Source organism: Gadus chalcogrammus, chromosome 15 (genome assembly GCF_026213295.1).
Source record: "Gadus chalcogrammus isolate NIFS_2021 chromosome 15, NIFS_Gcha_1.0, whole genome shotgun sequence".
Classification (NCBI taxonomy): Eukaryota; Metazoa; Chordata; class Actinopteri; order Gadiformes; family Gadidae; genus Gadus; species Gadus chalcogrammus.
In genome coordinates this window covers 23,091,019-23,106,271 of record NC_079426.1, presented here as the reverse complement: position 1 = coordinate 23,106,271, position 15,253 = coordinate 23,091,019, and the positions used below count along the sequence as shown (strand labels likewise).

At 45.9% G+C, this 15,253-nt stretch overlaps 2 protein-coding genes across 6 annotated transcripts in view; one reads left to right on the top strand and one right to left on the bottom strand.

The window, feature by feature from the left end:
* Positions 1-167: 167 nt before the first annotated feature.
* prepl (prolyl endopeptidase like) lies at positions 168-14,134 on the bottom strand. Of its 4 annotated transcripts, none has more exons than XM_056609861.1 (16): positions 12,916-14,134; positions 12,242-12,370; positions 12,103-12,169; positions 11,510-11,663; positions 11,045-11,130; positions 10,670-10,796; positions 9,362-9,437; positions 8,094-8,285; positions 7,529-7,750; positions 6,956-7,131; positions 6,037-6,253; positions 3,273-3,422; positions 2,693-2,819; positions 1,367-1,455; positions 1,246-1,281; positions 168-764 (listed from the first exon to the last, which is right to left on the bottom strand). In XM_056609861.1, exons 1-16 carry the CDS (start codon positions 13,012-13,014, stop codon positions 699-701), a joined length of 2,013 nt encoding a protein of 670 aa, XP_056465836.1. In that variant the 5' UTR covers positions 13,015-14,134; the 3' UTR covers positions 168-698. The 4 variants fall into 4 exon arrangements, with proteins under 4 accessions (XP_056465836.1, XP_056465834.1, XP_056465837.1 ...); XM_056609859.1 differs by having other exon boundaries at positions 9,221-9,437; positions 12,916-14,133; XM_056609860.1 differs by lacking the exon at positions 1,246-1,281 and having other exon boundaries at positions 169-764; positions 9,221-9,437; positions 12,916-13,524.
* The window catches only part of camkmt (calmodulin-lysine N-methyltransferase), a 146,587-nt gene continuing 144,732 nt past the window's right edge, over positions 13,399-15,253 (top strand). For both annotated transcript variants that reach the window (XM_056609864.1, XM_056609865.1), the window contains exon 1: positions 13,399-13,755. In XM_056609864.1, coding sequence (XP_056465839.1) covers positions 13,606-13,755 — 150 coding nt within the window. In that variant the 5' untranslated portion in view covers positions 13,399-13,605. The remainder of the gene's footprint in view (positions 13,756-15,253) is intronic.

Genomic DNA, 15,253 nt, shown 5'->3' with positions numbered 1-15,253 from the left:
AATTATTTTTTGAGTGTTCACGTGTAGTATATACTAAAACAATTATTCACCTCAGGCTGCGTGAATAGTGGGAAATAGCTATTCCCCACTATTCACTTTGCCTTTGGCGAATAATTGTTAAATAGTCAATGGATAGAAGAGATGTGAGGCACATGTAATGCTTAACTGGACCCAAATTGAAAGCACTCATTTTTTTTTTTATTACTTTAATGTAAAAAGAATAGTCATTTCTGTTTGAAAATTCAGGTTAAAGGTCCCATGACCTGCCAGTAGGTGTGGTGTGATTAGCCGTTACATGCCGTTTTAAAAATCGGTCTCTTATGAAATCACACGTGGGCGTGTTTACCTAGATGTGTAACGGATAGATGAGCAACAGTTGCTACAGTCCAATGGATAGGCTGGTAGACTGATCTATCCAGTACATAGCTAGGTGAACACGCCCACCTGTGATGTCAACAGAGACAGATTCTCTTCTTCGGCTTGTAACAGCTAATCACACCACACCTGGTGGCATGTCATGGTACCTTTTAAAGAAAAAGTTCATTGTACAACCTACAGAATAAAGGCTACCACTGGATAATTGCATCACATTACATTCTAGTGAATACAAGCTACTCTGGATCAGGGCAGCACAGTCCTTGTGGCCTTGTGGATCTTTGAGTAGCTCGGCCTCTTCCACAGCGCTCTGACCATGGAGGCTAGCTCCTCCTCCTGGGTGAGTCCAGGCCCAGCTCTGTATAGAGGAAGGCCATCTGAAGTGCACTCTATAAAGGGGAGAGAAGGTACACAACATACATGACAAGCAACAAGCTATTTCGAGAATGACCCCTTTTAACAGTAATGCTGCTTCTACAAAGGAAGGATTTTTGTATGCTTCCATGAAAGGTTGTATTCGACTTCATAATTTTCCACTTCTAAAGCACCTTACTGAAGCCACTTCAAAATCAGGACTTAATCATGTGAAGCCCTGAGTAACATGTACATCTAGGATTATTCTAAGGCCTACTTTAAATATGGCCGGGTTGGCTGACAGCAAGGGGAAAAGACAGCTGGGAGGTACTGAAACACTGAGCTCACAAGTAAAGTAGAGTTCAATCCAATGATTTTCATCACCCAATGTGCAGGCCCATATGTGAACACAAGGTGTGCTACATTAAAGTCCCTATGTGTGTGAATGGAAACACGGCAGTAGTGCCGAAGAGAGCTTTGGTTCAGCTGTGCAAGTGGCTTAGATTCAGCCACTACCTCTCCGGTGCGAGCACCTCCACTTCGCCTTCCAGTCTGACAGGGGTCACAAATAATAGCAATTACTGAAGCTTCCCAATGACTCTTCTCCTTAAGCCATTAAAGCGGGCGAGTCAATTACCTCCTCCAGCACCAAGTCAAAGTGATTGGGTCCAAAGTGGTCTGCTCCCGGCTGGACGTTTAGGACCACCCTCGGAGCTCGTTCACATTCTGGAAGGCAGGAGATGGGGAACAGGGAGGGAGGGATTTGAATAGATTCAGTGCTGCGATCCTTTTAACTTCCTACCGACATTCCTCTTATCTCCCTCTATATCCTTTCTCCGTCCAACCACCGCAATTCTGAACTCACTCCCACCGTATCTTCATTCTCCTCTCAAATCACCCGTCTTATATTGCCCACCATGTTCTCATCCACTCCCTCTCACCGGCTCCCCCTCCCTCCCTCTCTGCTACAGCCTGTTTCACAACTGCCGTCTTGACCTTGGCAGCTCCAAGTCTGAGGCGTCTAATCTCTCTTGCTCTGATACACTTTTTCTTTACCATGCTAATGGATCAGCCCTCTCCCTCCCGTGTGTGTGTGTGTGTGTGTGTGTGTGTGTGTGTGTGTGTGTGTGTGTGTGTGTGTGTGTGTGTGTGTGTGTGTGTGTGTGTGTGTGTGTGTGTGTGTGTGTGTGTGTGTGTGTGTGTGTGTGTGTGTGTGTCTCTCACACACAGAGAAGCCATCAGCACTTTATCAAAGACTCCAGAGAGTGCTAAGAGATTAGGCACCAACACACGCACAAACATTTAGGCAGGCGGTGTGTCTACCAGGGAGGGAGGGCGAGCGAGAGATTGTGTATGTGCATTTAAATTGGGAACGGGAAGGCGGGGAATTAGAGTCTGGTGTAAAAAGAGGGAGAGCCAATGTGCTGGAAAGAGATTATAAGTGAGAGGGAAACAGAGACCGTCTAGAATGGTCAGGGGAAAAGTCTGTGGGTTTTGCTGACACACGCATAACACATCTTGAAATCCAGGAACAGAGCGGCCTACCGCAAGAGCTAACTCTACACTTGGGAGATGACTTCCACATTTACACTAAACTCTTGACTTACTATGAAATTACACCAAATTGTATTTGGATATGCTCCCGGGAGAACAAGGGTTTGTGCGTGTGGACCACGTAAACACAAGCATTTGTAATTATCAGGCTTGTGGGAAGACTGATCTATTATTGGTCTGTTTAGTAGACCTGAAATGACATTGTCAAAAGACAATAAAATAAAAAGAACATTGTTAACATTTAAAAAAGGTGCTTTGCTTGCAATTACAAATTTGAAAGGTTCGGCAATGCTTTGTTTGCTCACCTTGTGAACGGCAAGACGCACACTTTGCCCTGTTCTACATACATGTTTGTGCCTAGATGGGTGTAGATATTGGTGTGCAAGTGTGTTTATTTTTGCATACTTGCCTGCCCCATGGAGTGCAGTGAAGTGTGTGTGGACGGCTTGCTGCACTCTCTCAGCGTACTGAACGACCCCGTCCAGGGACACGCGGCCGTCCTCACTGTAGGCCGTCAGCAGCATGGAGGGGTAACACTGTCCCAACACACACATTGACCATGTTACACAAACACACCATGTTACACACATACACACACACAGTCCCAACACACACTAACAATGTTATACACACACACACACACATTAACAATGTTACACTCACACATACACACACCAGTCCCAACACACACTAACCATGTTATACACACACACACACACACACATTAACCATGTTACATTCACACACACACACACACACACTGTACCAACACACACATTAACCATGTCTCACACACACACACACACACACACACACACACTGTACCAACACACACATTAACCATGTCTCACACACACACACACACACACACACACACACACACACACACACACACACACACACACACACACACACACACACACACACACACACACACACACACACACACACACACACACACACACACACACACACATCATTGTGTGAACCTGAGGGGTAATGTTGTGAAGGGGGCAGTAGGAGGCGATGGCGAGTCTGTGCTGAGGGTCTGCGGTGGGATCGCCCCACTCCTCCCTCTCCTCCACAGTCAGAGGCCGGCTGCCATCCATCATCGTCCCCAGAACGTCCACGAAGGGGGCCTGGATGCCGAAGGAGAAGGGGTGGGTGAAACAGGAGTCCCTGTTCTTCTTGCATCAACCTCATCCTATTTCATCGAAGTGCAGCAGATTAGTAAAAAAATCGCTGACTTTGGTATACAAGCATGAAATTTGGCACAGATACTCTCCAAGGGCAACTATTTTGGAAAAAGGCGTTGGCCACAAAAAACATTTTTTTAACATGGGAGTCAATGGTACTTAAACTGTTGGCTTTATTAAAAGATACTTTCAACCTCACTTTGTACTACAGCACTCTTCTGCAGGAAATGCATTTTCTAGTTATTTAAATTGTTCAAATGATGATGCAAGTATAAAATTAGGCAGAAATAATCTTCAAGAAAAATGTATGTGCCACTCAAAAATTCAGGATGGCCACCATTTTCAAGATGGCCACCATTTCTGTCAAATAGTCATAATGTCTGCCTCTTCTCCTTTGACCTGTCCGGCTTAGTTAAACTTGCGAGGGATATAAACTCCCGCCAACATAGATCTTTTTTCAACGGAGGCCTTTTCCAAGATGTCCGCCATTTCGGTAGTATGTACACTGATGCACACATGCATGTTAGCAAAAAATACTCTTTAACGGCCACACTTTTAGAAAAAGGCAATCGCAAAAATTCAAGATTCATTTTTCAAGGTGGGTGTTGCTTTAATAGTGTACTCTGTTGGGACGGAGTTAAAAGGTAGGATAGAAAAAAAAACAACATAAGTTCTATTCACATTTTTGACCTTGTGGTTAGAGTGTCCAACCTGAGATTGAGAGGTTGTGCCCTGCCGAGTCATTAAAGACTGTTAAAAATGGTAGCCAATTCCTCCCTGCTTGGCAGTCAGCAAGGGTTGGATTTGGGGCAACATATCCAGGAAGGTGTTCATATACATCACAGTCCAGAATCAGGAAAACGGCACTCGGCCCATCGCAAGGCTACTTAATTTTTTATTCACATTTGCAATTGCACAGTTCTGTGCAAGTGAAACCCAATCTAAAACATTTGCATCTTCCACGGCACTCTGACTTTGAGCCACACTTGGCTCGTTGTTCACAACTTTGTGCAACTGGTGCATTTGCTGTCCAGAAGACCCTCCTTTGTTCACCAAGCTTTTTCCATCCCCAGTCAGCAGGACTCTCTGCTTCTGGCTGGCACTGGGTTGCTTGACCCCATATGCAGCCTGCCCGATATGCAGCACGTTTAGTGTGTTGAAGCAGAGCTGCTCTTGTTGGAGGAATGGCTTCATAAAGGCCTCTGCTTTCTGGCAAACATGTCAAGTCTAGCCTCATCTACACCAACAGCTGTGCTTGATCGATCATACAGCAGGACCACAAACTTCTCAAGGATCTCCAGGTCACTATCAGTCAGAACAGGAGGGTATTGACTTAGTTTCCTGAAGATGAGAGAGGCTTCAGGGAGTCTTTTTGCCTTTGTTACGAAAGGCTGATACAGTATTAGAACCTATAAAGGTGTGAAAGGATAGAATGCCTTTGGTCTTATCCTTTGGTCTTAATAACATGGTACAGGTCATGAACACGAATCCAACGTAGGCTCACACCATGCCCAAATGCAACCCACAGCTGCTGGAGACCAAGATCAAGGAGGCATGGGAAGATGCTCAATGCTCATTCATCCAGTGCCATTTAAGTCCTGTATGATCTGTACACATTCCAGGTAAGCATACATGAACAAGTCATGTATTGCCCCACTACCCCCCCAGCAATACTATTACTACTAGTCAAGAACTACAGTGGAAGTAAAACTAGATCAGCTGACACTGAACCCCATGCGAACCCCGAGTTCCACAGCAGTGAAATCACCAATGTGCCCTGGTTGTGAAATGACGTTCACTCTTTTAAACAAAACCTTCCATAACACATTAAATTGAGCTCTGACAGAAATGGTGGCCATCTTGAAAATGGTGGCCATCTTGAATTTTTGAGTGGCACACACACCTTTTTCCAGGAGAATGTTCCTTGAAGAATATTATACAAAACTTGATGATAGCGTCACCATTTTAAAAATGTATGTAAGGATTCAAGAAAAATGGCGGCAATCTTGAAAAATGGTTGCCATCTTGAATTTTTGAGGAACAAGAACCGTTTTCCCAAAAAAGTATTTTCACAAAATGGTATGCCTAAATATTTGTTTGAACGATTGACATAATGAGCATTTCATAGAAATAGCGGCCATCTTGAAATAATGGCCGCCATTTTGGATTTTTGGGTGGCCAACGCCTTTTTCCCCAAAAGGGGCCCCTTGAGAGTATCTGTGCCAAATTTCATGCTTGTATATAAATTTGAACAATTCTCTTGAAATACACCGTTTATCTGCTGCACTATCAGTACATCACATGCACAAACACAAAGTTTCAACATATAATAAACTAAATTCAACATGTTCCCAACATGTCTTAACTGAAATTTTACTTGGAGGTAGGGCTGGGTTGAAAGAGAGACCCTCTCTTAACACACACACACACACACACACACACACACACACACACACACACACACACACACACACACACACACACACACACACACACACACACACACACACACACACACACACACACACACACACACACACACACACACACACCTTACCTGGAGTGTGACTGCTCTGACCAGGTGTGGGTCCGTGTTGCACAGTGCCCCTACTGGCACCGCTCCAGCACTGCTGGCGTTGATGGCCGAGCGCGAGGGCGAGGAGATTCCTCGGGCGTGGAGCTGCAGGAGACAGGCCCGCAGGTCCTCCACACCGGCCCTTTTCCCCTTCATGCGGGCCTGTCTGTGCCAGGACAGTCCCAGCTCCCCCCCGCCCCTGGGTCAGAGGTAGAGGACAAAAAGGAACCTACATTGACGTTCATCTCATCCCACCGGACTCCCACAGTCCACAGGAACCCCACAGTCCACCAGACCCCAACAGTCCACCAGACCCCCACAGTCCACCAGACCCCAACAGTCCACCAGACCCCAACAGTCCACCAGACCCCCACAGTCCACCAGACCCCAACAGTCCACCAGACCCCCACAGTCCACCAGACCCCAACAGTCCACCAGACCCCAACAGTCCACAGGAACCCCACAGTCCACAGGAACCCCACAGTCCATCGGACCCCCACAGTCCATCGGACCCCGACGGTCCACCAGACTTCCACAGTCCACTGGGACAAAAAAACGCCGCTCCTCCCCATCAACAACTGCAATAAGTATTCCAAATACACTATTTTTGGATTCTGTTGCAATTGGGAAGAATGGAGATCCCAGGGTTTACTAAGTGAGAGGTGAAATCGTGGTTCTGTGGTACAGGGGCTGGTGTTACCTGATGTGGCAGTAGGCTAGGGTTAGAGGGGCTGGTGTTACCTGATGTAGCAGTAGGCTAGGGTTAGAGGGGCTGGTGTTACCTGATGTGGCAGTAGGCTAGGGTTAGAGGGGCTGGTGTTACCTGATGTGGCAGTAGGCTAGGGTTAGAGGGGCTGGTGTTACCTGATGTGGCAGTAGGCTAGGACCCAGCTGGTGTTACCTGATGTGGCAGTAGGCCAGGACCCAGCCCAGATCCAGCAGCAGCCTGCTCTCTGGACTGAAGTGCATGTTGAGGTCCCTGCCGTAGGCCCCGTACACGTGGAGCAGCAGGGGGGCCCGCTGCAGACACCCTGCAGCCACGGAGTGGAACAGAGTCACTGGGACCCTGGTGCCGTCCTAGAGATGTAGAGCAGAGTCAAGGTATTAGAGATAGTCTGCCCTCCCTCCTGCTGACAGACGTCCAGTAGACCTGGCCTGGGTCGGGGCTCATCACAACAGTTCATCTAAAAGGGGGCGGGTTTAATAAGACCCCTGTACTGAGCACGCTGTGGGAACAACCAAGATGGCTGCTGCTGATGTGACACACCTTCTGTAGCCCTGATAGGCGGTTAGTCGATCCAATTGTGTCCTGAGTCATGTCTGTCTGTGCCCGTTGGTAACGCCCCTTTGCATTAGAAAATTAACCAGGAGATTCAAGACGAACACACATTGGTACTGGTGCCGGAGATGTCAGGCTGCCATGCACACATTGTAAGCCCATGCGTGAAATAGCAATCCTCCAGAGTGTGTTTACCTGGCTCTGCACCTCCAGACGCTTGGTGACGTGTTCGCCACCACGCCCTCTCTCTGGGGGGGTCCCTTCCCTCTCCGGACGGGACAATAGGAGCCTGTCCATGGGCTGAAAAGAGAAGTGCTCCTGGGGGTGTGCTGGAGACGACAGCAGCAACTGCAGTGCATGGCGGGGGTCCGCGGGGCCCGGTATCCGCGACTCACAAGAACAGGCCCAGAGGGGGAGCTAGAGGAGGGGGGGGGGGGGGGGGGGGGAAACCAGAGACGTCTAAACCTAGCAGACACACAGCAAGTCAACTCAATAATACACCAGATACAATTCAAAATAAAATACATAGATATATCCCCTTTGACACATTTACCTCCACACACCCAGGAGGGAATGATTTGAGCTACATTCTAAAATAAAGTCTACTCAGGTTTTTCATTAGAGATACTAATATATAAGGAACACATGCAAATAGAAAAAGCATTCTTCTGGTAGTTGGAAACGAGCTGCGTTAGATTTGCACAGTGATACGCAACAACCAACCACTATACCAGTGAAGCATTGGTGCTCAATCACTGACCGGTAGGCTGAATCCCCCCAGAGGGCTGGCTAATGGAACCACGGTCAGAGCCAGCCCCCCACTGGGCTCTCTGGTGGTCAGCACGCAGTGCTCGCCCACCACCTCCATGTCTTTGAGGGTCACTTCCGGGCAGGGTGTGTACACAGGCACCCAGGAGCCCAAGGAGGGCCCTGAGAGGGGAGCCTTCAGCACCTGAAGGAGACTTCATTGTTCACTCTGAATAATGTCAGGAATTGGGTGATATCTGATCAATGTGACGAAAACATCCCAGAAAAGCATTCATCATAGAAATATAGCCAGCCAGGAACCTTTTACTCATAAAATCATGAAAAGGTGCATTGAGGTTTAGAAATGAAGAAAGAGGTTTTTAGATTATGTTGGTTTTAGTAGTCAAACAAAGCTGGTATCTGATTGGATGCGCTATGAGAGGTCATGATCTGGTTGGTTTCCAAGGGTCAGGGTTAGGGTTGCCGCGGTGTGGACTTTCACACCGAGTAATACGCTCGTGTCAACACCGGTATTACCGGTATAAACGGTATTAACTTTGAAACTATAGGTCAACCGCCATCTTCTCCGTCAACTCTCCTCTCACACTCGGTGACAGCGGCTGGCAGCGCGCCAATTCTTGGCGTCTTATAACGTTCTATATATAATAGTATAATATAATTTTATATATCATAATATCACGGCCAAAAGCTCTGTGCGCCTCCGGATGGCAGTAGAGCGGGGAGCTCACGTAGGGATTGGGCTTCTCGGGGTTTGTTTACCGGCGTTGCTCTGGTTACCGGTCTTGTAAGGAAGCGCGTCAATTCTCGGCGCGCCAATTCTCCCGCACAGAGCAGAACTGTGGCCTATTCTACACATTTTAATTTTCTTAATTATAATTATATTATTCATTTTTACTGAATTTGTTTTTTTATTACAAAAAATAAAAAAAATAAAATCGTGTTGCCGGTGTGCAACACAGAGTAATCGGTGTTGGCCTCAACACCGGTAATACCGTATACCGCGGCAACCCTAGTCAGGGTAGTAGGTAGTAGGAATACACTGGTGATGGAGCTGGTGCTGAAAGCTCATCATTAGTTGACTGCTTGATGGCTTCACAGAGCAGGACTGCTGCGTTGTACCTGGTACTCCTGCCCAGGGCCTGTGTTGGCCAGTATGACCAACCCGTCCCTCCAATGCTCCACATGATACATCAGCCCTGGTAAGCGGCGCTGCACCAGGAGGGGTTCTAAAGTAGGCGTGGTCACGTTGATAAGCCACACCTCCGAATCCGTCTTACTGCTGGAGTTGATGGTTAATATCCTCCCGTCTCTAGAAAGGGCCACCTCAACAAACACACTGGGGTGGGGAAGCACACACAGACACACCTTTTAGGGGTCTTTTGTCATATATTGTTGAATTCGGTTTACATTCAGACAGGAAAATATAAATCAAATGCTCTGACCAAACAAATAAAACGTCTGTTATCTGGCTGTCACAGGCCGGTAATAAGCCCATCCAATCATTTCATTCGGCCCGAATGAAATGATGATGATGCCTTTCTGTTAGAATAGAAAATTCCTATTTGGCTTAACTTAATCCTTTTCAGCTTTTCCCAGCAACAAGCGGTCTTATGATCAGAAGGACCCCTTATTCAATGCCTTATTGCTTCCTTTATGGTCTCACTAACTAGCATAACTGCTGTCCATGATGAGTTAAGTAGCATTCCTACAAGGGCGAGAAACTGGAAAAACTCTTAACGCTCGGATCGCTGCTCACTTTGCTCTTAAATTCTACAAGTATTGTGTGCTACTTTGCAACTAGAGGTCTCATCTGTCCTAGAAGCAAATCTCAACTGAAAAATCAAATAAATTGCCACGACCCCGTCTAACCTACCTACCCACTTACCAATAAATTAAATGTTCTGTCAAAAACAAGAAAAAAACTCTGGTTTCTGTGGCAATCACAGGCTTGGAATTCAGACCATTCATCTCATTTGGCCAGAATGAACCGATTGGAAGGCCTGCCTTTGGGTCAACCCACCAATCCCTCACACACTCGCATGCGCGTGCACACTGCGCATATGACCGCAGTTTTCAGCAAGGCACACATATTAGTCTGACATCGCCAGATTGTTTTGCAAATACATATTAGCCTGGACCCTCTCAGGTCATGTTTGACTTCCACAAGGTGTTCTAAATGGGGGCAGACCAAAATGCCTCTGGACACAATTGGAGACACCTAAAACCAATCAGAAACAACAAGAAACGTGTGTGACATCAGACATAGGCCCAATCCGGGCCAGGTCTGCTGGAGATCTGTCTGAACGGGAGTAGGGCCAGACGCATAAGTCTTAGCAGATGAGTCCGGTTTCCAGGCTACATATCTATTGCTAAAGCAAGTGAGCTAGTCCTTTGTTTTGGGGTAGGGCCTTGGAGGGAGGCCTGAAGAGAGCATAGGGATATGTTTCGATTTGATACTTTCAGATTGTAGCTCACTCTGGCTGGCTACTCTGTATGTCCTACCGAAATCTTAATCCATAGTCTTTAAACACCTTCCCCATGCAACATGCAATTCATTTGACTACTTACTCAGGCTGTGTGTCTTCAAATACAGGCCTAGGTATGGCTGCAGGGGAATTCAGGTCCAAGCGAAACACACGGCTGCAACGCAGACCCTCCTGAGTCGTGTAGAACAGGACTTCGTCATTGGCCCACTCTTGAGCGAACCCCCACACACACACACACACACACACACACACACACACACACACACACACACACACACACACACACACACACACACACACACACACACACACACACACACACACACACACACACACACTTTTCAATGTATAATAAACTAAATTCAACATGTTCTCAACATGTTAATATCTTATAAGGAAATTGTACTTGACTGGAAAAACTAATATTTGTCATTTGTTTTACTAGTGCATCTCTAACCAAAGCTGAAGACATTGGGCAGGGTGAAGAGGATTTTTGAGAGATCCTTTTGAGTGGCCGCGTCAGCCTGCTTCACCACCACACACCTGGGCACAGGCAGAAAGCATCTAGATTTTAGACCGCTCCCGCTCATTTCTGACCAATCAGAGGATCTCTTCCCTGATGGTTTAGGGAATCCATCTCGCCTCAAACACAGGTGTGAGGAGAACAACACTTTGGTGGGAGCAGAGACGGAGGGGACTGCTTCTGTGTTTTTTAGTTTCAAAAGCTTGCACTCTTCTGCTTTTTTCCTGCTCTCTCTTTACAACTAACAAATCTTACCTATGCGACTTTAATTACAATTTCCAAACAAACGATGAAATATTTATTCCAGTAGAAAAGAAGAACATTTTCTATATGTTTAAAATAATCCACACATCAAAGATCCTGATGTAGTTCCCCTCGATGTGTTCTGTGTTTGATTACCTGGCCTGCTCTCTGTGAGAGCTCTTCATGGTAGCAGCGAGGTGCCTCTCTGAGGGGGACACACGCACCCGCTGGACCGCCCACTCCCCTCTCTCTCCGCCGTCCTTCCCCCCAGGGCAGCACTGCTCCAGATCAAGCAGCAGCTCAGCCTCCTCTGGAACGGGAGCAACATCTTAATGGACCACTGCCTCAATTTCTCATTCTCTATTATTCACCTATAAGGGATAATGTATAGAACGCCGGTTATTATCGGGAAAATAAGCCCTGACAGGGCAAACAGGACATCGACGTGCATTTTTGGCATGGGAACCAGATGATTCTGCTCATGTTGTGTTTGATGTGGCATCTGGCGCCCTTTCCATCAGAACCATATCCATCAGAGCCGGCCGGATGAGGCCCATCACAACGTGGCCAATGTTAATCTTATATGGGCCCTGGGAGAGTGTGATGCCGAGGGAGAGGATCACCCTATGGACGCACCGTTGAGCCTGAGGCACTCTTTAATCTATGGGATGTATGGGGTATAGGAAAAACTAAACTAAACATGAATGGTAGAAGACAACAAGAACATGGTTCTGGAGTCATGCACTTACTCTGCCTCCAGTCCCTTCTGTAGATGCCTTCACATCCCACGGAATACACATAGTCGCGTCCACAGATCTGTCAAATAATAAGATAATGAAGTTATGAAGAACCTTACAGTGTGAATTGCTGCCGGTTCCAAAATCGTACCAATGATTCGTCTTGTAAATCGGCAAACTTGCTGTATGATGCTCTCAGTCTTCTTTTAAAGTTCTTCTGAAGATTTTTATACTTCTTGAGGTCAGGGTTCGAGCACCTAGGGATCGGTTTTGAAGGGCCCTGGAAACAAACAACACTTTATCATGGATGAGGCTGATGCGTTGACCACGATATTATATATTTTACATGAACTACAAAGCAATGCAGCCAATAAAGAAACAAGCTCCATGCAGATTAACTGTCCGCAGTGCCCAGTATCAATTTTCTATACCCGCTCTGGTCCTGCTGTACATACATGCCTCTTTTGTCCGTGGTGTAACTAGAAACCAGCCTATATTATACATGAGGTAACGTTATCAGCAGTCGGTGTTATGGTGTTATGGTGTAAACCTAAACAGACAGCTGGTCTAACACCCTCACCGTGTATACACAGACACAGTTTTGATTTCCACATATGATAAACTAAATTTAGCATGTTCCCAACATGTTAATATCTGTAAATTGTACTTAAACTGGAATGAACACATATTTGACATTTGTTTTAGTAGTGCACCTCTGACCCAAGCTGAAGACATTGCCCAGGGTGAAGATTATGTTTTTCAGAGAGTGTAATTGTGTAAACTTAAACCCAAAGCTGGAGCAGCGTGGGGATTTCACACCCTTACCGTGTACAGGTATGCTGCAGGCGGAGTGGTCCTGCAGAGCCCAAACGGGCGCAATCGAAGACGAGCAAAGGAGCCGAAGCGACTGAATAACGCGCTCATTGCTCACATAACATTGCAATAAATGCTCTCTTTAGCCGTAATACAGGGTCGATTTTACAACATGTATTTTTTCCAGTTCTAAAACAGAGTTTCTTACGGCACTGAAACACAACCCCGCCCTTTCGTTTAATTGTTTTCAGTTATTCAAATCGTATGCCTCCTTTTATATTTAAAACAAAAGTAATATTCAGGCTACAACGAGTCCAACGCAGTGTTTTACATGTAAACACACGTGCAGGAAACGGTGACAGAAAAGCCGGCAATGACGCGGGCAAGATTCTACACAGAAGTAATCAATCCCAGATACAGGCACCACGTGTTTGTATGGCTTCACTTTGAACGATGATATCCGTGATCCACTAGCATGTCTCCAATGAGCTGAGTGTACGGAAGTAACGGTCAGTGGTAACAGGTGACCGCGGCTCACATAAAGGAACATTTTACCACTAAAGCCGTACACTTCAGCAAACTCGTTTCCTACATTACCTAAGTGCTGCAATTTAAAGTCCACATACACTGTGATTCACTTATGTTTGCTACCATTTTTTTTATAAACAATATATGTAATTTGCCAACAAGGACGTCGGGAAGATGCAGAGAGAAATGTGTGAAGAGAAAGACGAACGTTTCTCAGGACCATTGCTAGATGGTAAAGATGAGGGGAATCAGACACGGAAACTGGATGAGGATGCAATCGCGGGTGCTGATGTGGCCCGTGCGAGGTGGACCTTACTGCGACAGGTGAATACATCCTCCATCTGATGGCAGATTGAATCATATTGACATACATCTACAGGCTCTTACATGTGTCATACAAAATGAAACACATTCAATACAATGTTTGTTATTCAGGGGACACACACATCGGACTTTGATCGATGCATAAATGTTGATCATGCGTTATAAGCACCTAACACATGACAATTACGCCTCTTACATATGATGTTACCCTAAAATCGTAGTTATATATTGCAGATAACGAATACCAATATGACATTATCATCCATACTGATTGAATAAGAACTTGATTGCAATGTATTCCATTATCAAGTGTGTTTGGCAAGTGCGTCCCGTGGATCTTATCTGATGTGTTCCTCACTCTGTCTCCATGACTGGGAGCAGGGACTGTAGCCAGCTGGATGCAGAATCATTACCATACATGGTTACAGAAAATCCTTCGCTGCCATATATATCTCTTGGCAACAAAGCTGCGCAACTTTTATTAAGCGTAATCCGGAAATGATAATGATATACTCCACTCCTCCTGGTCAATACAGATTAATTGATATAAATATGTAGACAGTGTTTCAATATGTGTTTAATTTGTAGAAACAACTCCTTTAACTAGAACTCAGAAACAGCTTAGGTAGGACGACGCTGAAGTTGGCATCCGATTCGCAGCATCCGATTCGGCTTGAAAACCACTTAGAATCTTCAAATCGGTCCTGATTGAAAACCACTACACCTGTATAGCCTCACTGTGATAATTTAGTCCAGATTTGAAGAGTCTAGGTGTAGTGGTTTTTAATCAGGATCAGTTCTAATGCGGTCTGGACCCCTAAAAAGCATTAAAATGTGCCTTTATTGCATTTTCACAAATAGGGTAAAGGTTTCACAAATCTGAAACTATGTTTTACATAATGTATAGCCTCACTGTGATAATTTAGTCTAGATTTGAAGAGTCTTGGTGTAGTGGTTTTCAATCAGGACCCGTTCTAATGCAGTCTGGACCCCTAAAAAGCATTAAAATTAGCCTGTATTGCATTTTCACAAATAGAAAAAAGGTTTCACAAATCTGTAACTATGTTTATTATAATGTATAGCCTCACTGTGATAATTTAGTCCAGATTTGAAGAGTCTAGGTGTAGTGGTTTTCAATCAGGACCGATTTAAAGTGGACCAGCTGCTGAATCGGATGCTGCGAATCGGATGCCAACTTCAGCGTCGTTTAGGTAGGTCGAGTTTCTTGATACAAGTTACTGGACATCGGAAGGATGAATTTCAGAGGTAAAATAAGGAGTTTTGACTGGATAAGTTATCCTGAGAAGACAATGCGCGATGCTTCCTTGTATGCCCCCACCGGGGACGTACCGGTGGGGCGTACACTGCTGCGAACTCTGCCATGCATCAATTTCCACCGGGCGCGTAACGGCAGCGTAGCCAGCCGTATTCACACGAGATCACGCGATAGTCCTAAACCTAATGTACTCACCTTCCACTCCCAAAACTACTGCAATTA